This window comes from Pezoporus wallicus, unplaced genomic scaffold, assembly GCF_028554395.1.
Source record: "Pezoporus wallicus isolate ANWC-B61680 ecotype Strahan unplaced genomic scaffold, APGP_CSIRO_Pwel_v1 contig_7684, whole genome shotgun sequence".
Classification (NCBI taxonomy): Eukaryota; Metazoa; Chordata; class Aves; order Psittaciformes; family Psittacidae; genus Pezoporus; species Pezoporus wallicus.
Window position 1 is genome coordinate 868,044 of NW_026642638.1, and position 27,552 is coordinate 895,595.

A 27,552-nucleotide genomic window follows, 5' to 3' on the forward strand; every position below is an offset into this window, starting at 1 on the left:
AACAATAAGCATATTATATATAGCTTTGGCCATATTTTCTGCTATTATTTTGACTATTCAAAGTTGCTATGAGAGGTACATAGGAACACTCACTGCATCTAACTTGTTACATCTTCCTTACTGGTGAGAGGAATACAGATATACGCATACATATTTGTGCTTTACAGTTACGCTTAGTTATGCTCAGCCCAATAAAGGCTAAGGACCCTCTTCATAAATCAGATCAGAAAGATTATCTAGAAGTCACAATGTTACTTTTGGTCATTTCTGTTTCACACATATAAATCCCACCAGCTTCACACAGGGATTTTATATATATAAATAAACGCTGCATGCTAGCTGAATATTCTACTAAGTACTTGTCAGAACTTGATATGACAAAAGGAATGAAGCAGTTAAAAAGAAGTAGTCAAATCAGCTAAAATAAATGAAAAGCAGGTTACGGTTTTGGAGCATATTTTCTATAAAGGCGTTTGCCATAATATCAACAGGAAATGCTAGGTCACAAGAATTTGATATAAAGATCTGGAAACTACAGCTCATAAAGAAAATTTATGTACAGACCGGACTTGAAAAAAAAAAACAAACAAAACAACAAACTATATTAGTATCTGTGCCTTGAACCCAATTCCTAAATTCTCCCCATTGTACAGTGGGCAGATACCAGCATCAGCTATCAGCCACAGATCCAAAGTGTCTAACCTTTACAAAGGCCCATCTCTAGGGATTTACTGAACACTACATTACCGTTCTCCTCATCTGTTTGCTCACTGGGAAGGTTAGATCATTTTAAGCAGTGGTGACCAGTAGGTAAAAAGCTAGTGCCTGCAGACTATTCTGGGGAAGTACCATCCCTCTACATCTGCTGTGGGTTACTGGCAGCTGATAGGGACACTGTGGAGCTAAATGAATGCTTTTTCCCTCACTTTATACTGTCCCCAGAGTATCAGATTAATAGCTGTAACATACATTTATTTTTACATATATACATATATGCACACACACAAAAAGCCTTTCTGTTTAAAAAAAACAACAAACCTGCCTATATTGAAAAAAGTGTGAAAATGCAGCGTCTCGTGACTTTCCTGAGAAAACCCTAAAACACGTCACACTCCTTTCCAAATTGACAGTAAGTAACAGAAAAAATCCAAGTCGCCTACCTGCTGCGTTATGTCTGTGATAATCAATTATTTCTGGAATGGAATTGAAGAGATGTTTTTCTGCGAGGTAGTATTGCTTTGGTGACGTCACTGTTTCTTTTATGTGGTAGTGTCTTATTCCTGATGAACCTTCTCTGGAAAAACAGTAACAACAAGAACAACAATCAGAAATAGCACAATGCTATTTGTTGAGAATTTAAGAGAGGTGCACTGACTAGGAACACAAAATGACAATGGCCAGCGTGGGTGCCCAATGCCTCATACTTCAGCTTGAATATCAGAGATCTCAAGCACTGGTGATTCACCTTCATCTCAGTGCTCAAAGTTGAAAATTAACCCATAAAAGGTTCATTTTCAGCCTGGCACATTCCCTGATCCAGCTCACCACATACCAATGCAAATACATGGGCTGGCAGAAGGGAAGAAACCACACAGGGTAGGAGAGCAGGACCTTCTTGGGGTGAAGGTTCCAGTCTACCCTGGGTTAAACCCAACGTGATCTAACCATGGAATCAAGAAGCTCAGTGTAGTTACCCATCACTTCTATGACAGCAGCCTCTGTTTCCTTATTGAGCTCTCTCCAGGGCTTCACCCCCAGCTCATGGATTTGGATACAGATGCAAATGGATTCGGACAAAGTAAGGTGCACGGAGCAGCCACAGAAACTCACCCTCCAAATTTTGTATAAAGGGAAACCGTATACAGGCCAGGCTGACTTGAGTCTCTCACCACAAAACCACCTTCTTTATCCTAAAATGCAAGCACAGGCAGTTTTGTACAAGTGGTTTTCAGTTGCATGTCTCTTCTACTCGTTTTGTGATTTGCGCATGCCAAAATAAGCTTCTACTTTAACAAAAGAAGCCACTTCACGTGAATTTCATGGTTCATACTGCAAGGCTGCTGAGCTCACCTCGTTTCTGAGGAGCTGCTCTGCTTTGCTTCTGTTCAAGTTTCTGCTGTACCACCTGAAACACAGCATCAGTAAACAAAACTTCTTAAGGTGCATGATTCACCTAAAATGCTTGAAGCAAAATATTACAAAGCAAAAGAGTCAATAGTTTTGTGACAACTGAAGGTCTAGAACTGAACTTTGTTCCTTTGTTCCTGTGCAAAAAGGATCAGTCTCTCTTACATTATGCAGTTATCCCATAAAAATGCCCTGAAACAAATCCAGTGAGAGCCCACAGAAGGCAATAAAGCTCAGGTAACTGGCAAAAACCTCTCAAACCCATGCAGGCTGATGGCAGTATTTGCTCTGAACAGCAGCCCAAGGGCAGGTAAGCAGCTGCCTGCGCACCAGTTGAGCCACTTGCAGAGCTGCCTGCTAGACTCTTACTTCATTCAATAACTTTATGGTTCTGGTTCTCCAGAGAGTACCCACCCACCGAAGAGGAGGTGAAAAGTGAATAAAATGCCACAGCTGGACATCCCTGAGCTCTGGGCTGCATGGGCAGGTTAAAGCAGCCACAGAAGCACTGACATTTCAGCCAGCTGCAGCAAATAATATAAAAAGGAAAAACAACACTGCTTGCAAATGCAGTGATGCAATGGTTTGGGGCTATGCTGTCACGGTGGTAACCAAGCAGGGAACTGGCACAGCTACCTCTAATCAAGTTCTGCTGTTCCAGAGCTAGTGGTTTCTTGCAGTTAGTAGATAACCTGCAGTAATGCTCACTGGGCTGTGCAGTGACTCAGAATTACAGCCTCAAGGTGGTAAGCACAAAGTGGCTGGACCAGATAAGGCAGCTCAGTTCCTTCCTTCCTTCCCTTTCTGCCAGCCCTGCAGCCCAGCCCAGAGCAGGGCAGGACTCTTAGACAGAGCCTTTAAGATGAGAAAATAACGAAGAACAAGGAATTCCCTCTAGTAAAGCTGAGAGCAAAATCCCACATGAAATTCTACCTTCTATCAAAACACAACAGTAGGAGCCATACATGGATGAGAGTAGAGTTTTGAAGTTATTAATGTGGGTTTGTAAACTGGTTTTAATTATTATTTCCTTACAGCTCCATTTTCCTTTTATCTAAGTCATGAAATATGTTTTAAGCTCTGAGGCACAACAATCTATGCTGTACTGAAATCTGAATATTAAGAACTACTGACTTGGAGTCTACATTGTTAAATTTTAGCCTGATGCTTTAAAATAACTACTTTTTTTTTTTAAAAAAAAAAGCTCATTTTTAATAACCGATAAGTTATATGCATACATACACTGAGACTTAAACTGCACCGAAGGATACCCTTCCTTGAAAACTGGAACTGCCTTCCAAAGTCTCTGATCTGTTATGTTTATTTTGAATGATTTCCATTGTTTTCTATTCTGCTATCTTACTGCCATACACTTTGGGTTAACATGTCACTTTAATACAAAGAAACCCAACGTTCAACACACTTAATGGTTTCATTTCCTTTAAAGTTTCCCTTTGTCTCTCAGAGCATTAGGAGAGGTTTTTCACTTTAATAACAATAGCCCAAAAAATACATGCCTGATGGCCATCTCATTGACTTGTCTTTACATTATAAATCACAGCAAAATCAGTGAGGAGAATTAGAACAACCGTATGCCCATTTCAAAGAGTTTTGTATCTGAGAAAATTGCTGTCATATGTAAGCAATTGCTTTCAAAACTTCAAAAATACAGTCAATTCTTAAAGCACAGGTTCCATTTTATGGCCTTCCAGATTTTAATTCAAGTATTCACTTACTCATATTGATCAAGATTGTTGGACTTCTTTCCTGTTACATAGTTGCTTGGAATATATCCTTGTTTCCTAAAAATAAATAAATATTTATTTATATATATGTAATGATTGAAAACATATAAAATTGCACGGCATGCAGAGGTCTCCTGCTGTAATTCATTACTGACCCACCCACTCTACTACTGAATATACAGAAACTAATTCTCCGCATTAGCATGTCCACATTAACTTTCAGTGGGCTTAGAGGCAGCAGAAGTGCCCAAGAAAACCAAACAGAAGGGTGAAAAAGAATAACCCTCTGCTGCTCTGCCACTTCTGCTCTTACAGGTCCCAGTCAGTCACTAGGAGTATGTCTGGAGCCTGCCACAGCCTGGTAACCTGCAATTACCCCCAACATTTTACAACAGGGACCTGAGAAATATTGAAGCTTCCAACTTTAGAACCACAGAAAAAAAAAAAAATCATCTTAATCTAGGGAATGTAAAGTTGTAGTCATTAAGGCATCTCACTACAACTCCCTCTCAACTCATTTAAAGATTGTCCCTAATGATCCAGCTATTAAATGATGATTATTCAAGTCTGGAAATTGGAGCCTGCTAAGCTGAATGTTAACCATACTGCTCCCTAATGAGCCGTTCCCCAGGGAAGTGGGAGTACTGTACTAGTCTAGCAAGGTTTTGCAGGCTGGCTAATGCTTTAATTGGGAAACCATAAAGCCTGACAGGAAATATAATGAAAAAAGCTTTCAGGTCTGCAACAGTCTTTGCACACAGGCCCCATAATCTATCAAGAACCACACTTTTAAATTGGTTTCTATGTGGGAAAAAAGATACGGATGAGATTTCAGGGCTAGGATCTAAAACAGGGTCTAATACTGTTCTATATTGACTATATGCCAACAAAAACTACAAAGTGGAGACAGCCTTATAAACTTTATGTTTACCCGTATTTGTCTCTTGCCTTCCACCAGTGAAGGTCATTCTTCTCAATCACTGTGTATTCTTCACCTTTCTCTAACCTTAAATCATGGTGTTCTGTAGGCTCAAAGTCATACATTGCTACCACTATCTCCTCCTCTTCATTCTCATTTTCTTCTGGAGGAGCAGGTGGTGGAGGCCGTCGCTGGAAACAATCCAACAGTTATGATTCCACTTGTCTCCATTATTCCACCCCCACCACCCCTACCATCACACCAGTGCAAACCAGCAGACAATTACTCGGGTGCCATCCCTGGGGCTGGCTCACACTGCAGCCCCACAGCTGCCAGTAAAGGGCAACACCAACTGGCATTTGCTTTCTGACCACTTCTTCCACCAGCAGTACAGATACAGCTGATAGGTGCACAGCTAAGTTTTAATGGGATCTTTTCACTCCTGAGATGGAACATGATGTCAATTGACATATACAGAAGTAGACTTCTGCTCCAGAGTACCGAGAGAATCTCAGGAAATTTAAACTCAATCTGAAAAAGCAGCAATTATATATTCAACATTTTAAAGATTCTACTTACCACATTTTTTTCTGGCTTTGGAGAGGGCAATCTCATCACACCTAGAAACAAAGCACAGTAAAGGATTTGTGCCTATCTATTCAGCTAGAAATTTAAAAATAAGTAAAAGGTGTACATTTCAGATAAGGTTTTAATAACTTAACTAGCCTTCAGGGTCTTTAACTAGCCTTCACAATAACTTAGTAAGTCAGAAAGCAAAGAAACCTCCGATTAAGCACTGGGAAAACACTGATTAAATATTCTTGAGAAAACATCTTAAATCAGCCAGCAGGCTACATTTACCATGGATTTTGCAAAGTCTGTGACACATGAGAATGTTCCACAGAGATCCCTGAACCAACCATCAGACACAGAAATACATGAGAAATAAAAAAGGAAGAGAGACAAAAAAAAAAAGGCATATAAAAAGGAAGCAGCACTCTTGTCACCATGACAATCTAAAGTTCTGTTCCCATTAACATCTGCTCTTCTAAAAAACTAATACTCTCCTGATCCTTGCTTTGCTAAATAAGCCATAAAAGTTGTATGCATATTTTTTATTACCTCTCTCAGAAGTATTTTTTAGTCCTGCACTGCTTTTTTACCCCACACTTAAAAGGTCAAGCTGTATGTCATGTTTTGTGTCTGCTAAATAAGGCCAGCAATGAGCCACTGCTTATTTTTCAAGTCTTTTAATGCAACTAAATCCACAGGTCCCCACCATTGCCGTTTAAACTGCAGGGACAGGAAATCATCTGGGCATCGCCATTTTCACTGGAAGGTAAGCAATGGCTCAATTTCTTTTCCTATTATGGAATTTTCCTTAAATTAGGACTGAATAATTACTTTATCCTTATGTAGGACAATACTGCAAGTGAGGGTCACGCTGCATGCTACAGCATCTGCTGCTGAACAAGCAGAGCTTGTGATCTGAATGCTGAAAGATACATGAACCATGACTTCCTTAGGAACATCAAGTTTCAGCATATGGACGTTTACAAACCTCTAAGAAAATTCAGTCCTGTGTCTGTAAATATATCTAGCATTCTTGTACCATTTTTACACTAATGTAAGAACACTGAATAGTAACAGCCTGTGGTAACACAATTGTTACTCTTTTTCATGAGTATGTATAAATTATTTATTACAGCTGAGGAGCTGGCAAGGATTTCTAGCTGACTCTTTTTCACCATTAGGTTTTATCCTCGGTCCATGGTAAACACTTGGTCAAATAAGTGTCACATTAGAAAAACAAACCAAGTGAAATTCAGCAACCTCAGTTAATCCTTTCAGCTTTGTATGAACGTTTTCACAAGGATAACTTGCTGAATTTTGTATTTTTGTTTTTACAAAATGCTTGGGAATGAAACAAACATTTTGATTTACTTTAGGCACAGTATTAGTGATTCACTCTGCTCTGTAAATTTGCCTAATTATCTAGGGCATTCAGGTGTGGTGATGGAATCATATAAAAAAAAAAGCAGAAAAATATGCCAAAACAACTTCCTATGAAAACGTATGTACTTACTGTTTTCAAAAAGATTGTATTTTTCACAGCCAGGTGCTAATTTTTCTGTCTGCCTGCAGCACTGATAAATTCCCTCTGTCCAGAATTTGGGATGATATTTTATCATTATATTGCTATTGTTCTTTATTTCTGCAAGAATAAAAAGAGCATATATTGAAAGACTAAAAAAAAACATAATCAATTGGCAAGAGAGCCATTTTTAATAAATATTACAATATCTTTGGCATGAGGCATAATCTTCACTTGTCCTTAACTTCAGCATTGCTTCTTTCCAGGACCTTCTTGCAAGTTTACGTGGAGGTGATACAATGACAGCGGATGACATTTTTAGGATAACACATTTTTAGGATAACACAGAAGAGCGTGCTATACTCCCTGCTTAAACCAGCCAACCCAGCAGGGGTTTGATACAGCCACAAAAGGAGACCCAAGCAGTCACTTGCACTGTGCAAACCAGTCCGGCAGCTGTGAAGGTCCTAAGGGCTCTGCCCACTCCTTTTCTTTTTATTACTGCTTCAAATGGCTCAAGCTCCTTTACAAATAGCATTCTGAGGGGAAAGATAGCTGACATTTATCGCTGTTTCATGACACGATGTCCAAGCTTGGTCCACAAGGCTCATTTCCCCCACCCTTGATGAGTTTCAGAGGTTATTTCTTGCCCTGTGGTCCCTAGCCCAGAAATTATTTTTATTACTTTACAGAGCACCTTCAATTAATGTGAGCATTTGATGGTTGCAGAAAGCCTTAAGAGGCTCTTGGAAAAAAAAATACAGATCTTTACTCACTGTGATAGCACTAATCAAACTACATCTCAGTGGAGATGCCTCCTGACATTTTACACCAGTTTAAGGCCCTCAATGTTGTCTATCTATATTTAAATAAAACTTCTGAGTGATGCCATTAACTAGCTTGTATAGGCTTTTTGATGATTTACACACTGTGCAAAGGCAGAATGTCAAATTCTGGACGTCAAAAACTAATCAAATCAGTCAGTGTGTGATACTCCAGGTACCTGTTATCATACACTGTGTATACAGACAATTAGCTGGCCCAATAAATAAATAAAAGCCAGTAGATGTATGCAACAGAAACCCTACCATTTTATTTTTCCAGCTTGTTGTGTGTTCACACTGGGCAGCACCTAAGCACCCACACAGCCTCTCACCCACTTCCTCCATCCCGCAGGAAAGGGGGAACAATATTAAGACCAAGAAGAAAAAACTTGTGGCTTGAGATAAAGACAGTTTAATAACCAAAAGAAAGGGAAAAAAACAACCCCAAAGTGATATAAAGGCAAGCACTCAGCATCTCCCACAAGCAGGCCAACGCCCAATCAGTCCCTGAACAATCATAGCCCACACAGATACCAAAAATCCCAACCCCCCCATCTTCCTCTACCCCAGTTTTTATTGGCAAGCACAAAGTTACATCATCTGGAACATCCCTTTGGTCAGTCCAGGTCCTCTGCCCCGGCTGTGTCCCCTCCCAGCCTACTCATTGCTTGGGCAGAGGAGCAAAAGAGCAAAGCCTCCACACTGTGCAAGCACTGCTCAGCGGCAGCTAAAACACTGGTGTGTTTTCAGCACTGTTTTGGCTACAAATCCAAAACACAGCACCAAGTTAACTCCAACCCAGCCAGACTGCTCAAGTAAGGTATCTATATATGTCAGATGTTAAGTGTGAGCAATTTTCATTACCTTCTTTCAGATTCTTCACCCACTGATCCCGGCTTTGTGCACTTGGTGCAAAAATATAAAGCGTGTTAGCATCATATACAACCTGTAGGAAAACAATAATCAAAATACATTCACCCAGTACTATTTATTTATTTATTCTGCAGGAAACAGAACAAGACAAACGACCCTTACATTTGGCAAAGTTAGTGTCCTTGCTCACAAAATGAAGAAACTGGAAAAAGGTTATTAGGGTTTATTATTCTTATATGATGCTTTAGTAGAATAAGGAAGTATTTTCTAATGGTATATTATTTTGAGAGAACTCCTCAAAATGTTTGCTTCACACTTTCCTTTGTTCATTCTTCACCAAGTGTTTTCTAGAAAAAGTTCAATTTTATTGCTACAGGTATTTCATAATCAGACATCCTTTGTCTGGCCATTTTGTAACTCCTTGTTATACTGTAAGGTGATTTTTGCCTTCTGCTTCTTCATTTCTTGTGTTGGTGGGAAGCAAGTATTGCCCTGGTAGAAAGGAGCCAGAGTCCCCTCTCTGGCAGCAGAATTCACCCTCACTCTGACTGTTCAGTCTACTGTAAGTAGGCACAGCAGACTCCCAATATAGTTTTTCTCCCCTTTAAGTACTTTGTTTTCTGTGTTTATATCTATTTAGTTCGCAATGGAAGAAAATGTCACAGGTTTTATCTTTATTTTCTTATTCCTATAGAAGTTAATGGTAATTTAATGTGGAAGAATGGTGACAGGGAAAATGGGATGCCAGCTAACCCGTTTTGGAGCAAGACCAGAAAAAGGCACTTTCCAGTCAAAACTCAAGCAGAGAGGGTGTGGAAAAGAAAAGGACCTAGCGTAGGAGGCACACCTCCCAAGGAGAAGTACTGCAGAGGGAGCAGAGCTTGCTGGGAATGAGTTTTAATCACCGAGCCTGAACCACCACACCAGAGAATGGGCTCAGTATTCCAAGGTGACAATAATTTCAAGCAGGTTACATCCAAATGGCTTTGTGCTGTTGACAAGAGCACTGTAATTTATATATTCTATATTAAAGGAACATACCTGAAATGGATATTTATTTTGACAGGGAATAATACCATCACTTTTTACAACTTCTACACATTTAATCCTTGAAATATCCACAGATCCTTTCCTGTACTTTTTCTGTGAAAGAAAAGCAAAATATTATGTAAAATATAATGCATTTATCTAAAGATCTACACTGGTGAAAGTGCACAGAGGACAGTAAAATTGCTTAGTAAGAAATACCAGATCTTTCTATAGAAAGTTCCCAATCAGTTGTGATCACAGGTTTCCTCTTCTCTTTACAAAAAGTAACTTGAGTACAGATGAAGGAAGGCTTCCCTTTTGCCAATTTTAAATTATAATTAAAACTAGTGAAGAAAATAGGTGCTACTGCATCACCTCACATGCTCTCTTCACTCTGTTGCCGAAGTGCTTCCACCATTTTGCAGCTACTGCAGTGTTTAACCAATTTTCCAGAGAAACTGGGATGCTGCACAGGCAACACAAGTTCCTGCAGAGGCAGGAAGCAGAAGGTGGGGTGAAACCCATCCTTGGGCCAAACTGGCATCTGCGCTGAGGGAACTTCTTTGACCAAGGCTAACAGAAACCCAGATGAAGCAAGGTCAAAAGCACAGAGAAGATTTGGCTCGCCTAAATTAATAACAATGCAGATTTTAAAGAAGTCAAGGAGTCCCCATGATGATCAGCAGGTGCTGCCCAACAAAACAAACACTGCATGGAAACACTGTGTAGATCAACACTCTAGAGAGGAAGCTCCTTGGAAGAACAGCCAGTAACTGGAGGTAGAGCGTACTGGGCTTTACTCTAGATGTAAAAGCAAGAGGTAACGATAGTGAAGCCTACACACAAGAAGACCTTTTTAAGGAAATTTCTGTTCTGAAGGAATTGATCAAAACCATTTTCCTTTACCTGAAGCCAAAGAGGCTAAAAACAAGAGCCCAGCACAGAAATGTATAACGTTCTGTACTACATGGCAAATTGAAACACCTGAAAGATACAATTCTCAAAGCAAAATTATGATGCACCTATAGAGACTCTGTAGGGCAACCCTCTCACTTTTGGGAGGGTCAACTCCCTAATAGGAGAGGGAGTTCCTACTGGAATCCAGAACAAAACAAAATAGGCAGCAGCTCATGGCTAAACCTGAACTAACCCACATCCAAAATTCAAACTTGCCAAGCACATAGAACAAATCTAGTCCAGACTAGAGGTCATGAAAGATGGTCACTTTTCATACAGTGTGGAAATAAGTAGTAATTAGTGAATAATTCAAGATACTCCAATCCTTACTTGGCTCTTCTCTCTGAGGATGGAAATTTCAGCCCAAGTAGCAGAAGTCTGGCACAATCACAAGCAACTGAAAGCAGTCTTACAAACAGAAGCAAAGAACAAATATAGCTGTCACGCTTCCACCAACCCAGAAACACAATAGTTACTATACTACTCATGGAAAATATGGAAGTTTCATCAGCATTTAAAGTACATTTAGCACTCTGTTTCTTACGTATATTGTTACGAAAACAGGCAGAGAAAACAAAGAATTCATGCATGTCGTGGTCAGCATGCGGAAGAGTGTCAGGAACCAAGTTCAGATAAAGCTATAACTGTCATTTAACAACAGAAAAAGACAATCTTCCACAAAAAAAAAAAACAAGCACAAAAAAGGGTTTTTTCTTTTTTAAAGGGGGGGGAGGAAGAGTGGCAAGAAAAAAGTTAGGCATTTTAATGGACTGCACTACAAAGCTGTATCATGCTTAAAAATAATCTGCACCAAGTAGGCAACCTTGGATTTTTTGATTTTAAAAAATGATAATTTTAAGTCTTCAGTTTATGTTATGGCATCCACTTACTTGAACACTGACTGCCTAAAGTAAAATATACCTTCAAGCAAATGCCTAAAACTGAGTTACTGAAGCCCGCAACACTTGGTGCAGTAGCAGAGTTTGCTTCTCTCTCCCCCTGCCACTGCATGGCAGGCCTGGCAGCTTCAGGACTGCCCGATGAGCCAAGACAGAAGAGGAGGCTACAAACAAGATGGGCTTTTTTATGAAGCACAGAATTCAACCCTCTATATAACTGTGTTGAAGAAACCTCTCCAGATCTTTTTTTTTTCCCTGCACAACATACACAGAAGAAGAAACACTTGCCACTGCTGTAACTTATATACCCAGATTTCTGGGTCCAGTGGGGTACTCATATATTGCTTGGATCCCATCTGCTGGTTAACTGATGTTGTGGAACAGACAGATTATATACATTGGGGTTTTTATCCAGAATGACAGAAATTCCTTAGAGGAATATGCTTTATTACTTCCTCTGAATCTCTTCTCTAAAACTCATTTTCAAGGAGTTTCAAGCTAATTCTGGAATTCTGGCATCCAGTCAGTGCTTACTGAGAAGAAGGATATATCAGCCAAGAGGGCAAAGGACAGCAGTCCAGCAGGATAAACAACTAACATGGGGGGGGGGGGGGGGGGGGGAAGAAAATAAAGCAAACTTCTGATATACAGCATATCATCCTAGCAATCACATTTTCTTAGTCATCCCTTTGTACACTTCTGTGGTTAAAAGTGGCTTAGTTTGCTTCACCATGAGATGCTAAATTAAGTCAACTCAAATTTGACCCTCTTTACAACTCAATCCAGCAAATTCACACTGATGTCAGAGAAGATTCTTCTATTTTTGCACATTTTACAGATTAAGAAATTAATTACGGATGTACTGCTCCAGACATATTTCAGATTTAATCAGAAGCAACAGTTATTGACACCCAGCAGCCTTCAAACTGTCATGTGTGCAGCTGGGGTTTAGCTCAGCATTTCTCACTACTAAACCATGCGGTGCAGGAGCAACTCAAGAAAAATACTAAAAGGACCACTGCAATTCCTCTCTCCTGCCTACTTAGATTATTTTCCTTTATAATAGGACCTCTTGCACACCATCGCTGTGTTGCATTTATTCTACAAGCCAAATGGCTTGCTCTAGACCCAGGCATACAACATATATGAAATACAGAATCAAGAAAGAGCTCAAGCCCTGAAGTAGTTGGGAAAAAGAGGTGCAGGCATGAGCCAGCCATGGGAATAACCACCCATAACCACTCTTTCCAACAAGCGACCTTTGCTACAAAGAGACAAAATCAGTACAATGACTAATTATGCGGTCAAACCATAGGACGCAGAGCAACATTTTTCACAGTTGTTTTTGGAGATGGAAGGTTCCTAATGTAATAGAAAAAGGTTAGATTTACTGCAGAACTGGTAGTATTTCATCAGCACATTCACTGATGCTTTCTGAACTGAGCACAAGTATTCACAGACGATTTGGAAAAAACTACAGGCCAGTGAACCCAGGGCACCTGTTAAAACTGGTCCACCTTTTTCTGAAGATATAATGTCTGTAGAGGGAGGCCTGGAGAAGGAAACATGGTTCAAGCAACAATAAATGTATAAAAATACTATATGCCAATAAGGACAACAAATAGATAAAAACATGTGCTTCAAAGTCATGCTAAAGGTTGGGTTTCGTTGTTGTTGTTTTTCTTTTTTTAATGTATCTGCTTGCTGAAAATAACAAAGTCATAGTAAAGTCATTCTGAAAATGACTACACAGAAACTACTATACAAAGCTTCTCATAATGCAAAATGCCACCTGTATTTCATACTTCCCTATGCTTCAAAAACTTGATTTACTGCTTTATGAAACCTTGCTCCTTGTTCACAATGAGGATGGCCAGTCCAGGCAGCAAGTTGTTTCCACCCAATGCAAAAATAACAAGCTATGCCTCTTACTTCACATATAAGGCAGCAACATGAAGAAGTTATAGTACTAGACCTACGTTGTCAGATGCAGAACAAATATACAATTACAAAATTTCTTTAAAAAAATATCTTGGAATACAGGAAGACAAGAAATACGCAAGTTTAGATAAGTATACAATCTAACAGCTCATCCTCTCACCACTTGGAATTACTCTTCTACTAAATACAGTTGCTTTACAGCTTAAGAAAGCCGTATTCTAAGTATCAGATAAATTGTTTCTTCAGTGTTTTTCCTCTTTGCTGATGAAAATACTGTTCTGCTTACCCTCAGAAAAGCATGGGTTGGGGGATTAAACAACACTTTCTTTTTCCATTCAGAAAAACTGCCTCAATAAAAGCATGCAGAAGACAGCCTGGCCATCAAGAAATAGCTAGAGCTTGTCTTTCCATGCTGTCTCTCTTTACTGTTCATGCTGTTTCTTTCTCCTATGCTTATCCCCACATATGAAATCCTGAAGTCATCAGCACGTGACCAATGGAACTTGCATTCTCAAAAGTATAGAAGGTCTCAGAATTACTGATGTCTCCTTTTATGGAGCTGCTCTGCAACTTAAAGCCTCAGAAAGGCCTGGCTGATGCAATACCCCTCATAGAGAACTTTGGTAGAATATGCTCCAGAGCCAAATGTAAGGGTGTTTTTACTTTTGGTTTTGTTTTGGTTTCTAAATAGCATTGCCATTTAGAAATAAGAAGCACTGATACTGCTATAGCTCCCTCTTGAAGCATTTTCAACCAAGCAATTACTGATTATGCAAATATAATTACTGTAGCTAGGCATTAGATAACCACATTTTCCATACCCTTATTTTCCAGTATTGGAAAATGCCCTGCCTCCTTTCAGTTATGTTTTTCAATTATTATTATAAGGAAAGCAAGTATCAAGCATTCCTTTCATCTTTCCAAAATGGCTAGAATCAAGATAAAAAGCAAGGGGTGATCACTATTCTGATCTAGTCTGATCTGATCCAAGATCTGGCTCTCCTTCTCCCTTGTTTGTATTCAACTCCATCCTGCAAAATAGGAAACCAAGGATATTTTAGCATGGTCTGGCTGCTCCACAGATGTCAACCACCAGCACTGGAGAGACCAAAGAGCATAAAAAGAAACTTTACATAGCACCACTCATGCAACTTCCTAACCATGACTACATTACATTATCTATAATTTACTTTTTGTCTGCAATTGAGAGGCAGTCAGTCATACGTACACACTTACAGTTATGATACATTGATGCAAACACATATGGCAGCAAAAGACATGGAGCTGTTGGAGCAAGTCCAGCAGAGGGCCACGAGGGTGATCAGGGGACTGGAGCACCATATGAAGACAGGCTGAGAAAGCTGGGGTTGCTCAGCCTGGGGAAGAGAAGGTTGCATGGAGACCTCATAGCAGCCTTCCAGTATCTGAAGGGGGCCTATAGGGATGCTGGAGAGGGACTCTTCATTAGAGATTGTAGTGACAGGACAAGGGGTAACGGGTTAAAACTTAAACAGGGGAAGTTCAGGTTAGATAGAAGGAAGTTGTTCTTTACTGTAAGGGTGGTGAGGCACTGGAATGGGCTGCCCAGGGAAGTTGTGAATGCTCCATCCCTGGCAGTGTTCAAGGCCAGTTTGGACAGATCCTTGGGAGACATGGTTTAGTGTGAGGTGTCCCTTCCCATGGCAGGGGAGTTGGAACTGGATGGTCTTAAGGCCCTTTCCAACCCTAACTATTCTTACTGCAACATAACCAACTTCATTTATAATTCAAGTTTATTTATGACTGCTCTTTTCAAGTGAGCATCTATTAAGCTGCCTCCATTCACATGCGCAACTTTAAGTTATTTCTGTAATTTGAACAGCTCTCACTTGCACCTGCTCAAAATTTCCCCAGCGGTGGTTCCTGCCATCTAAAAAAAAAAGTATTTTAAAAAATAATTTTCCTGAAGCTGGGAGGAGGTGTGGAACAGGAACAAACTAAGCAGGAAGAATGGAGCTTAGTGGTCCCCAGTGACAACATCTACTGCTTTTTAGTAGATTTTCTAACCAGACCCTCTCCATGAGGGTTTTCCTCATTAAGTCTCCCAGCTGCTTGACTCTTGACTGATTTTTACTTCTCCCACAGTTTTTCTGGGGCTTTGCTGCAGAACAGGCTCGCTCAACCACTTCAATGAGCTTTAAGTGCAGTTGTATTTTGGACAATTAATTCCTACTGTTTGAACTACCTAAACCAAAACTGATTCCTTACTGTACCAGCTCTGAGCAGTGGCTACCTACAGACTTAAGTCAACCCTCCTCTTCCCAGACTACCATACAGAAGAGGTGTAAGCAACTAATCCACTGTAAAACTTTTTCTGGTTATTGTAATGTCTCATCAATACTTTGCACCATGCCTCTACTCACTTGTTGGCACATCTTGTGCTTTCATAAGCAGCTCCTCAGAAAGGTTGGGGTTTTGCTGCAAGCATTCTCTGCCATTGTGGGGGGCTAGCAGCTATCACAAAGTAATTAAATCAATATAAATATAAACACAGCTTATATAATTTTTACATCTTTTATTTACTTCAAGCAAGACTCAGCTTCCTACAGTGCTCTTTCTCATCAGAGATGGTGTCCTGAATTCAGCAGGGTTTTCTCACAGTTCCATTACTCTAGTTGAGCTGAGAGATCTGTATATAGGAATAACAACGCTGGTGTTATATCAACAAAGATGTTGAAGTTTGTTCGACAAACTATAACCTGAAGAGAATCCATTGGTCAATCATCTACAGATTACCAAGTCACTTGCTAATTCTTTCTTGCATTCTATGTAATCAAATGCAAAGAAGTTAAAATTAACTATTAATGGAGCTAACCTATAGAAGCAATGGTTGTGGCCATTACAGAAGTATTATACAATTCAAAAAGGTCAATATTCATATTCTGAGTTAGCATTTAAATATAGCTCTTGGAGCTTGGAAACCCCTCTTAGTCCATCATGTATTTTTACTCTTTAGTTTCTCAGAAGAGGTACAAACAGTATTTTCTATCCAGATTAATGTGACAGGCATCAGTCTAGGTGGGGTAACTTGTAAATATATCATTGTACTTGCTCAGCGATATAACTTATACCAAAAATCACTGTTTCAAGTTAATTACTACATCTTTAATTTCATATATATGAAAATAAACACAAGAGTATCTGTGTTTTAAATAACCCATCTAACCTGACTGCACTTCAAAAAATTTATTCATTCTTTTTATGACAGAGCTGGGGGAGAGGGAAAGTGTGTTTAATTCCATTAAAAATTCTTAAACAGTAAGAGCTGGAAAAAAGAAGTTAAAAAAAAAAAGAAAAAAGTATCTATCTACCTAAAGCCACCACCTCTCTTATAGACAGAGCTGTGATGGTACATCCCCAGTCACTACAGCTAGGGACTTCTGCATGGTTCATGTGAAAGTATATAGAATCATTGAATCATAGAATAGTTAGGGTTGGAAAGGACCTTAAAATCATCTAGTTCCAACCCCCCTGCCATAGGCAAGGACACCTCACACTAAAACCATGTCTCCTAAAGTCTCTGTCCAAACTGGCCTTGAACACTGCCAGGGATGGAGCATTCACAGCTTCCTTGGGCAACCCATTCCAGTGCCTCACCACCCTTACAGTAAAGAACTTCTTCCTTCTATCTAATCTAAACATCACCTGTTTAAGTTTTAACCTGTTACCCCTTGTCCTGTCACTACAGTCCCTAATGAAAAGTCCCTCTCCAGCATCCTTATAGGCCCCCTTCAGATACTGGAAGGCTGCTGTGAGGTCTCCACACAGCCTTCTCTTCTCCAGGCTGAACAGCCCCAACTTTCTCAGCCTGTCTTAATACAGGAGGTGCTCCAGTTCCCTGACCGACCTCATGGCCCTTCTCTGGACTTGTTCCAACAGTTCCATATATCCACTTTGATTTCCTAGAGGAGAAACAGCAGCCAGCTCACTGTCCTCTTCCAGGTCTAGCCAGAATAAAGTTATTATGCAAATGTGCAAGTATTATATTAAAGCCCCAGCATTGTTCCCTATGACCTGGAACAAAGAAGGCTCTGCTGATCTACTCATTTCAGAAGCTATTTATCTTGCATTAAAAAAAAGACTAATCAGTGATCAGAAGCATTATAATACTAAATTGTTCATTCATTTATATAAAGAATTAAATCACCTATGGAACGACTAAGGAAGAAACCAACTTAAAAATAATAAAGAATAAGCCATATGAATGAACAACAGTAGAATCGATACACATTAATCTTCAGACAAGTAAGTAGCATAGCTTTTTGGAACTCTATAATGTCACTATGCTCCAAAGGAAGCATTTGCACAACATTAGTGTTGCAATAAAGCTACACAATCTTACCCTGAAACTTGCAGCTTCAGAGTGGGCCCCAGAGCTTTTAGAGTTATTTTCCCTTCCTTAAAATATCACCACGGTAATTTCAGTAGCTTCTGTCTCCCCTCTATTCAAATTATAAGAATCAAACGCAACTCTTGCAGAAGAACTCTTTTTTTCTTAGGAAGAGACTTTCAAAATTTGTGACCCCAAGAAAACTCAAGTTTTTATTCTGTTTTTCTCATCTATATCCTGGTTGAGTTTTGTTAGTTCTAAGAGTTCTCCTGTTTATGCAAGACAGTTTTTACACAAGTCTGATCCTGATGGCAAATACCACTACTGCCAGTGAAGACAAGAGCACTCTGCACCTCCCAAGATCAGCTCATGGGAAAGTGCCTTCTATTTGACTCCACAAAAGCATACTTATAAATAAAACTCTTAAACGTTTTCCCTCTGCATCTATTTCTTGCCGTCTTTGTAGAAGCAAATGGCATATTAATAAACAGGCAAGTGCTGTGCCTACCCCCAGTATCCTCTGTGAGGCCCCTCCAGAGCTAATGGGTATTGCAGCACAGACTCTCCCTCCCATTTTATCCTTCCTCTAACACCACAGACCCCCATTCACCCACGCACACACAGAGGTAACCACAAGGATCGGGACTTAGCCTATACATTTTGAAAATGCAACACCCAATATAAACTATTTATTGCTGTAAACGATGATCAATACAGTGAACATGAGCAAGCAATAAAGACGCTAAAGCTTAAAAAGATTTCACATTCATAAGCTGACAGTCGGCTTCATACTTTAGGTCACTTCAAGCTGCTGTGGGCTGGAAAGTTTAATGTGAGCATGCTGTGCCACACGTGGGAGGACACTAACCAAACCACAGACACCAGCAAACTTTCAAACTAAAGAGTGTCGCTGCTAAAACAGACAAAAAGAGAGAAATGTGAAAGGGAACATTCCACAGCTCCAGCAGATATGAGGATGCTAACAGTCCGCACACTGATAACAATTCATACCATTATGACCAAATCTGTGCCAGCTTTGTGGGAGCTGTGTACTCAGGAGAAACATCGATGTGGAAATTTTCAAACCAACAAACTAACAGGACATCTCACTTGCACAAACTAGGTCCTTTCAACTACTCCAGTGACGAGAAGCACTTTAACACCTACATTCATTATCTTGCCTTCATCTCAACGAATTTCCCTTGCCTAAAATGCCATCCAGAGGAAAAAAAACTCTAGTCTGATGACATCTTCAGTTCAGGTGAAATACTCTGTCAGCATGAGCTGACTGAAACCTGCCTGAAGTACCTTACCTGCTATCAGTCATTCTCTAACACAGCAGTAAGCCTGCTCCAGTCAGTGCCAGTCTGCCCTAATATCTCCTCCCAGTTCAGAGACATCTGACTATGCATTGAGAAAGAATTCATGAGCGCAAAGGTTAGAGGCACACAAGGAGAAAGAAGATAAACCAAGAGTACTTGGTGGACCACTCTGGTGGTCGCAGTAGCTTGAATGCTATTTCTGCGTGGTTTGTCATGTTGGCTAACTCAAGAGATACTGAATAAAAGTGCTAAGCCACTCTGCACAAGGAGTGTGTAGGACACCAGGCATACTGTTAGAGCTGTAAAGTGAATACTCCTTTCCATTACAACTGCTCACCTGAGATTTCCAATTTCAGTGATAAGGTGGACTCGCAGATAAACTCTAAGGTTTGATTTTCCAAACAAGTCAGCTAAAAGCCTGAATGCACCACATGTTTGGAAACAAACTCCAGAGCATTTTAAGTTGAATATGCAAGATACAAGCCCATTTTTGACAGAAAACGGCCAATTGTAACTTAACATATGCATGGCCCTAAGTATTTCCACAAATGCCTCCTTGGATTTCAAACTGTGCTCCTTTCAGGATTAAAAAAAAAAAAAAGAAAGAAAAAAAACAGTAATTTGGAAAAAGTCATACTAAATTTTTTGCTAAATTTTTGCAGGTAAAAAGTACAAAAAACCATTCTAAATGAGTTTGATATTTTTAGTGTTGTTACTGCATTAAACATTTAATTTTCAGACAAGCAGATTTACTTCAAAATTGCTTAACTTTGCTTATTAATTTCCTACAGATTAACATTTTCCGATTTCCTAGAATAAATTAATTCAGAAAAACAAACAGACACGTACCTGGGTATGCTGAGCTTTCAAACCACACAAAATTGGAAAGAGGCTTCCTAATAAAATATTTCACCCTAGAGTTTCCTCACTAGACCTCTACATGCTTTTGCTATACAACCAGACTACCTGGAGAAGTTACACTGCAATCAATGACTCCAGATGACACCAGTAAGCATAGTGCAGGAGTCCTCAAGAGAAAGGGCCAATTTCAGCAAACAGGCCTACTACCTCCCACTTCCAAGTTGCCGTAGTTACTACTGTCCGTGTAAATCTGTGTAAAGCTAGCTCAGTAAGCCTACAGTACCTATTTGAGAACCCTGTACATAGCTCGAATCTGACTGTAGCATATTCAGTTTTATAGTACATCTCCATATTCAGAACAGGAAGATATTTTACTTCTTCCTGATTTTTATACACTCCTGATCAGTACTCTCTGCTTGGATAGTGATTCAGTTATGTCTTACTACAATGAATTTTTGTCTTCACTACAAACAATACATTAAGATCTTGTTAGCCACTACTGCAACATCAAGGAAAAAACACAGAACATATTCTTCCCAACAATTAAGCTGATAAACTGTTAAAGGCTTCATGAAACATAAAGCATTAACTCAGCCTTTTCTATTGTTATAATTATTGTTAGCCCAATATTGCACAATAATACAATAATGGCATTTCCCTAACACTTACTAAGTAACAGAATTTATGCTTCAAAAAGCCAAATCCAGAAGCCAACTCACTTTAAACCGGATATTTGTCTTTTCTGACAACATTAAAAATTCATCTCCAGGCTGCTTAAACCAAGTCAGTTCCTGATGTATCTTTATTTGCAAACTTTTTAATGCCCATCTTCTTAACCAGCATCAATACACCTTCTGGATTTTTTTACCAAACAGCATGATGCCCAGAAGAAGCTAAGCCATAAAATCCAAGGTTCTATTGGCTTCCTACAAAAAATAAGTTTTTCATGACATTACTTATAATTGTAGAACTTTGCGCAGGTGACTTAAACCAGGACTTTCCTTCCTGAGGTTTCTATGCTTTGAAACCAGTCTTAAAATTGAGCCTCATCACTGATTCTGTAGATCACACACTTCCTCCATGACCTACAGTTCAGCAATATTTCTACGTGCAGAAGCTACACTTCTCATGGCAGCAGTGCAGCTCCAGCTTCACTGTAGGCACTCTGTACCATGACAGGGTGCCTGAGCTGCTTGGAAACACATATAAAAAGATTTAAATAGGTTATAAGCAAGTTTAAACAAGATTTTACTCTGTTGCTGGCAGTCATGTTTATTAGATGATTGTGTAATGCTGCAGGTAGGTATATGGCACTTTGTCAAGACAGGACATAAGAAAAAAATAGAGAAAAGCACTTCTATAATGTGCAGTTTCTGGTCAAAGAGCAAGCAATCCCCCCCACCACCACCACTGACTGCACAGTGCAGGGTCAATTACATCTCTCAGTAGAATTTACAAGAACAACGTTTTCTATGGTTGACTGCTTTCTGTTGTTATAAATGTTCCACTTCTGTCACCAGACACACCAAGTACCTAATTCTGTCACCTTATTTACAATCCCAACTTGCCCACGCTTTGAGAATTGACTAATCTGGTTTACGAGATCTATTTTAACCTTGTTTTTAAAAAGAAGAGGTAGGATTGTTCACGTGACCACAAACAAGGCTCTTCGTGAACCCACTCTATGGCATTCCCATAGAAGTTAAAATGGAAAAAAAAAACCTACAAGACTTCAGTTTGGCCAACAACCACACTGGGAATTATACACTTGCCTAGAGGAGCAGAACTCAGCCATCCTTGGCAGACTGCTACCATGGCAGTTATATGATTAATGTGAGGGTGTGGGATCCTCTTGGCTTGGGATTTCCATGTTTATCTTACCAATCTAGACTTTGAGTATTGCCAAACCTGAAATAAGATCAGTCCATGCCTACCCTTTCATCTGTCACATCTTTAAATTCTATCAACATACACAGTAGTTATAGTTATTTCAGCAATAAGCCTCCAACTATCCAGAGGGGCCAGAATCATTTCTATCCCTAATCATTTTTATTTTTATATAAATCTACAATCGACAACTGTCTTACTGCAAATACAAATTTACAACCACCATCACTGGCTTAAAAAAGAACCCATCCAACCAAATAATAACCAAACAACTGATAAAACCTGCAAACTTTTTCCATTTCAGTTGCCCAGTGACACAAAGGAATAAGTATTTCTGTGTCACAGAGATCTTAGTCACACAGTATTTTTTTTCCCAAATAGAGACCAAGTACTGCTGACAAAAATCCCCAGTGTGCCCCTCTAAGATCAAAGCTCATTATTTTCAGACAATACTGCTAATAAACTAGAATCACAGAATATTAGAATGCTGATTAATGTTTAAAACAATCTGAAGTGGGAGGAACAGTGAACATGAGAAGAGTTTGAGGTTGGAGCCAGTTTAACAACCTTCTGCTGTCAGCAGTCAGAGCATCCTGTCCTCCACTACCTGGCACCGGCCCCAGTGCTTGTCAGATCCTGCACCAAGCTACACAGCTTGCTATCCCAGCAGAACACTAATCCAGCCAAAATAAACCCAATCTTTCCGCTGATTAGCAAGTTTTTCTCAGAGCAGTACGGACTCCAAGTATCAGAACCAATGTAAGTGGATGTGGAAGGCCTGCAAGGCTAGGACATGGAAGAGACAGATGTGTCAGTTTCAGCAGCAAACTGGTGGGGTAGCATAGGTGTAATGTGTATTTTCAACCCAACTGTCCTTACCTTAGGCTGGAGCATTTTATGAAGTAAATGTACTACGGGCAGCCCTGCTCCATCTCAGTGCCAATAAAACTGAATTTTAGCCCCCTCTCAGATAAACCTCCTTGAAGAGTATTTTAGCCAGAGAACATTACCTGCAGGGGAAAGGGAAAGCTGGAAGCCGTAACTTCTTAAATGCCAACAACTAGACCTGCAAAACCTGTTAGTGACAGTTCTATTTGACCTGAATGTCAGGTGACACAGAATAAGCATGCCAGACATGTTTCAGATGCCTTCTTAGTGTCATGTGTGTCCCTCCCCCTCCACCCCCCTCTCCCCATTTATTTTCTGGGGGTGAAAGCATTAAAGGAAGGGGAAAAAAAAATAAAAAACAAAAAAACAAACCACCAAAAACCCACAAAGAATAAATCCCCACCAGAATTCTAAAACAAATCCATATTTTAACTCCACAGTCAGCAAAAATACACAAACACCTATTCTAAGGCAGATTGGAAACTGGCATAACAGCTGGACTCAGAGGCTGACAGTCAGTGGCACACAGTCTAGCCATAGGCCTGTAACTACCACCCCCATCACTAAAGACCTGACAGGGCAGTCTGGGGACAGGCGATTTTGATGAAACTGAGTCTGGAGCTCATTTGAAAAACATGCTGGTCTGAGGATTTGCCCAGTTTACACTACTGACTTCTGGTGTAACTGAACTTACACAGGAAGTGGTAACAGGGACAGGTTGTTTGTGCCATCAAAGATAAACTGCTTCCAGCTTCATTTCAGTCACTAGGTTGCATGATCCACTCTAATGGATCTCATCTCTAATGACTTGTTCTGCAACGCACAGCTCCTGTCAAATGCTGTCCTCTTTGAATTCAGTCAATTCCTATATGTGAAAGTAATGGCTTTCACAGTAAACATGGCTACAAGCAACTACAATTAAGTTTTTCTTCCATTTTCCCCACTTTGTGATCTTTTATGGCTCTAGAGAGAGTAAGAAATCAGTTTTGATGACCAGCTATAAAAGCTGTTTAATCTTATTTCTCGCATCTGGCCATATACTACTACTCTGATTAAGAGCCAGTTGACTATCAGATAAGTTATATACACATCTGTCAATCTGCATTATAAATAAGAGGGAAGAAACTGCAGCTCACGTTCATTGCAACCCATGGCCATTGCCCCCATCTGCTCCTGACAGCATGATAAACAATAGGAAAAAAGCCAATAGCATACAAAACCAAAAAGGAACAAAAGTCACTCTACAGTATAAACCTGTGTGTCCTACCTCAGCTCGACCTTCATAGTATGTTAGCATAGACTTTGTAAGTACAAAAAGCCTCTCTTTGTAGTTTAAGGGAGAAGTCCTCTTCTTCTGCTGCGATCTTTTAATCAAAATCTCTTGTAGGATAGTAGTCGTATTCATTTCAGCCACTTGTCAACTGTTTCTAGCCATTGAATATCAGTTCCTGTGAAGACAAGAGGAATACATCATTACAATATCTTTGAAGCATCACAGAACTGGAGATTTCTGTAGCAAAAAGAGCTTCTTTTTGCTACCTGAATGTACAGAAAGCTGGAGCTGACCCTAAGCAGCTGGAAGTTTACAGAAATTAATTATTAGACAAGAAAATTCAGGCTTTGCTCAGCTGAGGGCTGCACTGGCACATTCCCAGGAAGCCAAAAGCTGCACATGACCAGCGTGAAGTAAGGGACACTGCAGCCTACATCACAGAAAACAGGGGTGAGAAGTCCGACATGTGCTCTAGGCAAACAGCAGCGTACAAATCCTCACCACTAAGTCCTAACGTGTCTCAAAGTTCTAACTGCTAAGGTCTGTGCATATACAAATGCCATTTGCAACACAGTTCATTATACAAAATGGAACACAAATCAGTAAAAGTAATTTTGAAAATTCACCCCAAATATATTAACGAAAATGTTCAGACATAGTTGTTAAGAAGATGGCAATTTGCGAACAGAAAATTAAAGCTTATTTTTCAGAAAGTGCTAGTATATGCCCTCCACCTTCTATTTAGAAAGGCTTCATGCTGACCATCAACAAGAAGTAATTTACTTCTGACAGCTGATTGCTGAGTAACATCAAGCTGCTTTAAAGTTTTACACCATGATTCATACCTGTAGGACAGACTTAGGAGTACATAAAACAAATGCACCCACAGTTACTTTGTTTGCAAATCTGGCTTCAGCGTTCTGCCAAACACATTGTCAGGCGATCGCTGTTCTTTGCAATGCTGCCAGCTTAAACACAGCTGACCTCCTACTCATATGTTCACTGCCTCTCTGCTACTCTGCCTTATGTGGGTGCAAGCGTTCCTCCTGCTGGGCTGGAAAGCGGGACATAGGGAAGGGATCCAACCAGGCATTTCATCATGCAGCACAGATGGCTGCCTGCAGAGACTTAACACATGAGGTGGCACAGAGACAGGAATCAAAGATGTGGGAGAAGTGATGCGGAATCTCTTCTAGAAACCTTTCCCCCCCATCACCTTCCCCTTTGCTATCTTTCTGGCAGACCTGCCAGCCGCCACCTCAAGCAGTGCTCCAAAGCTGGGACATGTTGCTGGCACAGACCTGTACCGCAGCTCAGGCTAGAGCAGCATGGCTGCAGACTGAAGCCATAGGCCAAAGAAGGAACAGCATCATCTGCTGAAGCACCAGTGACTACAACGATGATCTCACTTGTGTGTATTTGTGAAGGGGATGGGGGCATAATCCCAGCCAGAACCCTAGATAATCACTGCAGACCTGGAACAGGTTGCTGAGAAAGGTGGTGGATGCACCCTCCCGAAGACATTCCAGGCCAGGTTGGATGTGGTTCTAGGCAACCTATTACACTTAAAGATGTCCCTGCTCATTGCAGGGGGGTTGGACTAGATGACCTTTGAGGGTCCCTTCCAACTCAAACTACTCTGTGATCTCTGTACCAGCAGGAAATTTCCCTCCAACCTATTAAGAAAAAACAAAGCAAAACAAAAGCCACCACAACCAGAACAAAAATCCAAACACTTTTTCCATTTCTCACAGGGATCAATTTAGGCACCTAATTAGTACTTAAATTATTTCAAAATTTACTGGGGAAACGTACATACATTTTTTTTCTGAGGCAACACAGCTTCAGCATGGACAAAACAACTGCATGACACAGTACTGTGCAGAGAAGTTTGAAAAACCACAAGCCTCCTTGCAATACTACCTTACAAAAGTAAAGTTTAAAGAAAATTACACGTAAGTAAATTCACTTTAGTGCCTCTCCTGCTTTGTGCCTAAACATGTCATTATTGGCTGTGGCAGAACATGAAGTGACACTCTCAGCCTTCCAGTCTAGTCCTGATACCGCGTTTACCTCCCTGTTTTGGCTAAATGAGCTTTCATATCCCACACTCCTGCCACTTCGCACAGCTGGATGTGGTTCTTCACCACTTTAAAATATTACTTTCTTCTCAAGGTATATCTCTGAATATGCTAAATAATTAGTCTCTGGTCTACAAAGAACTACAAAATAAGACCAGGTTAGGATGCATAATTAAAAGACTCTAATAGGATTGAAAATGGCGATTATTGTGAATAATCTCTTTTTGGTTTTTGTCTTCCTATACATTTTGTTCTTTACCTGTCACACTCTTTCTGGGAAGAGGACAGATATTTTTAACTGGTAAATGTCTTGAGCACATTTTTTAATTACTAAAGCTGTCTGCTTCTGTTTTATTGCCCTTCTAAAAACAATTTGGCAATCTTAAAGGTAATTCCAGAGAAAAGGGTACTACCATGAACTGAAAACACGAACATTGTATTAAAGTGAATTTTGAGTCAGTATTTAATTGAATTAAAAGTCAGTATTAACTTGCCATCACAGGCTCTCCCTCGCAAAACAATCTTTCTGTTCTCTATACTATGAAGTCTCTTATGACACTTCAGAAAAGCATAATTATTACCCATCTTAAAAATGGCAATCTCAGAAATCCCCAGGGTGCTACACTGGGGAAGGATTCAAAATTAACTGTGATTTCAAATCTCAATGCTAAAATATTTCATTTCCCTACCAGCCCTCTTTTGTCACATTAACATTATACAAGAAACAAAACAAAAATCCTTTTGACAAAAATTAGCATTAAAAAATAAAGCCATCAATAATGTAATTGGTCCATGTCTTCACCTTGTTGCTACACTGAATTATCTCTGTTACGGAGATCTCTGCAGATGAGAACCAGTTTCCCAGGTTAGAAGATCAGCTTTTGAATTTGCATCGGGTCACAGAAACCTGTTATATTTGTTTCTTTTTTCCAAGCCAGTGGCTCTAACCACATTCCTATTTCCATAAATAAGGTCCAAGATAACTGAACCTTCACCTAGTATTCTTAAAGTTCCTTTCCTAAATTGCAATACTTCACTGAGAAGCACCTGTAACGGCCACCCTCACCTCTTACCAAACCCGTACATCACTACTTTTTCTTCAGTGCAGTTTTAGAGATTTTCTGCACTTTTCCCTGCCCTTCCCCCCAAACATTTCACCGTTCCCAGACCATCCCTCAGAACATGAAGCTGTTTGCATGACACATTGTTATCTTGTTATAAACAGCACTGGGAGGTTCGTGCTGCCACCCATCCAAACCTTTCAGATCATCACTCCAGCCAAGGGCTTGCCCGGTTCCCTGCCAACCTGTTACACAGTAACAAATACGATCTAATTTGCAGAGATGCCGACGACTCAGAGTGATGACAGAATTATGATGTATCCCAAAGTAAGAGTTACACAATCTCACCTTTTTTTTGAGTGGGAAAACATCCTCAACTTTAAGTATCAAAAAGTCTACAC

General features: G+C 39.9%; 1 protein-coding gene across 1 annotated transcript in view; it reads right to left on the reverse strand.

The window, feature by feature from the left end:
- Positions 1-24,255, reverse strand: part of TEC (tec protein tyrosine kinase) — a 31,911-nt gene extending 7,656 nt beyond the window's left edge. Inside the window, exons 1-10 of the mRNA XM_057431083.1 lie at positions 24,004-24,255; positions 9,625-9,726; positions 8,575-8,656; positions 6,878-7,006; positions 5,371-5,411; positions 4,804-4,982; positions 3,864-3,929; positions 2,071-2,125; positions 1,831-1,910; positions 1,161-1,294 (exon numbers count right to left, since the gene is read on the reverse strand). Of these exons, the coding sequence (XP_057287066.1) occupies positions 1,161-1,294; positions 1,831-1,910; positions 2,071-2,125; positions 3,864-3,929; positions 4,804-4,982; positions 5,371-5,411; positions 6,878-7,006; positions 8,575-8,656; positions 9,625-9,726; positions 24,004-24,141 (1,006 nt within the window). The 5' untranslated portion in view covers positions 24,142-24,255. The remainder of the gene's footprint in view (positions 1-1,160; positions 1,295-1,830; positions 1,911-2,070; positions 2,126-3,863; positions 3,930-4,803; positions 4,983-5,370; positions 5,412-6,877; positions 7,007-8,574; positions 8,657-9,624; positions 9,727-24,003) is intronic.
- Between the last annotated feature and the right edge of the window lie 3,297 nt (positions 24,256-27,552).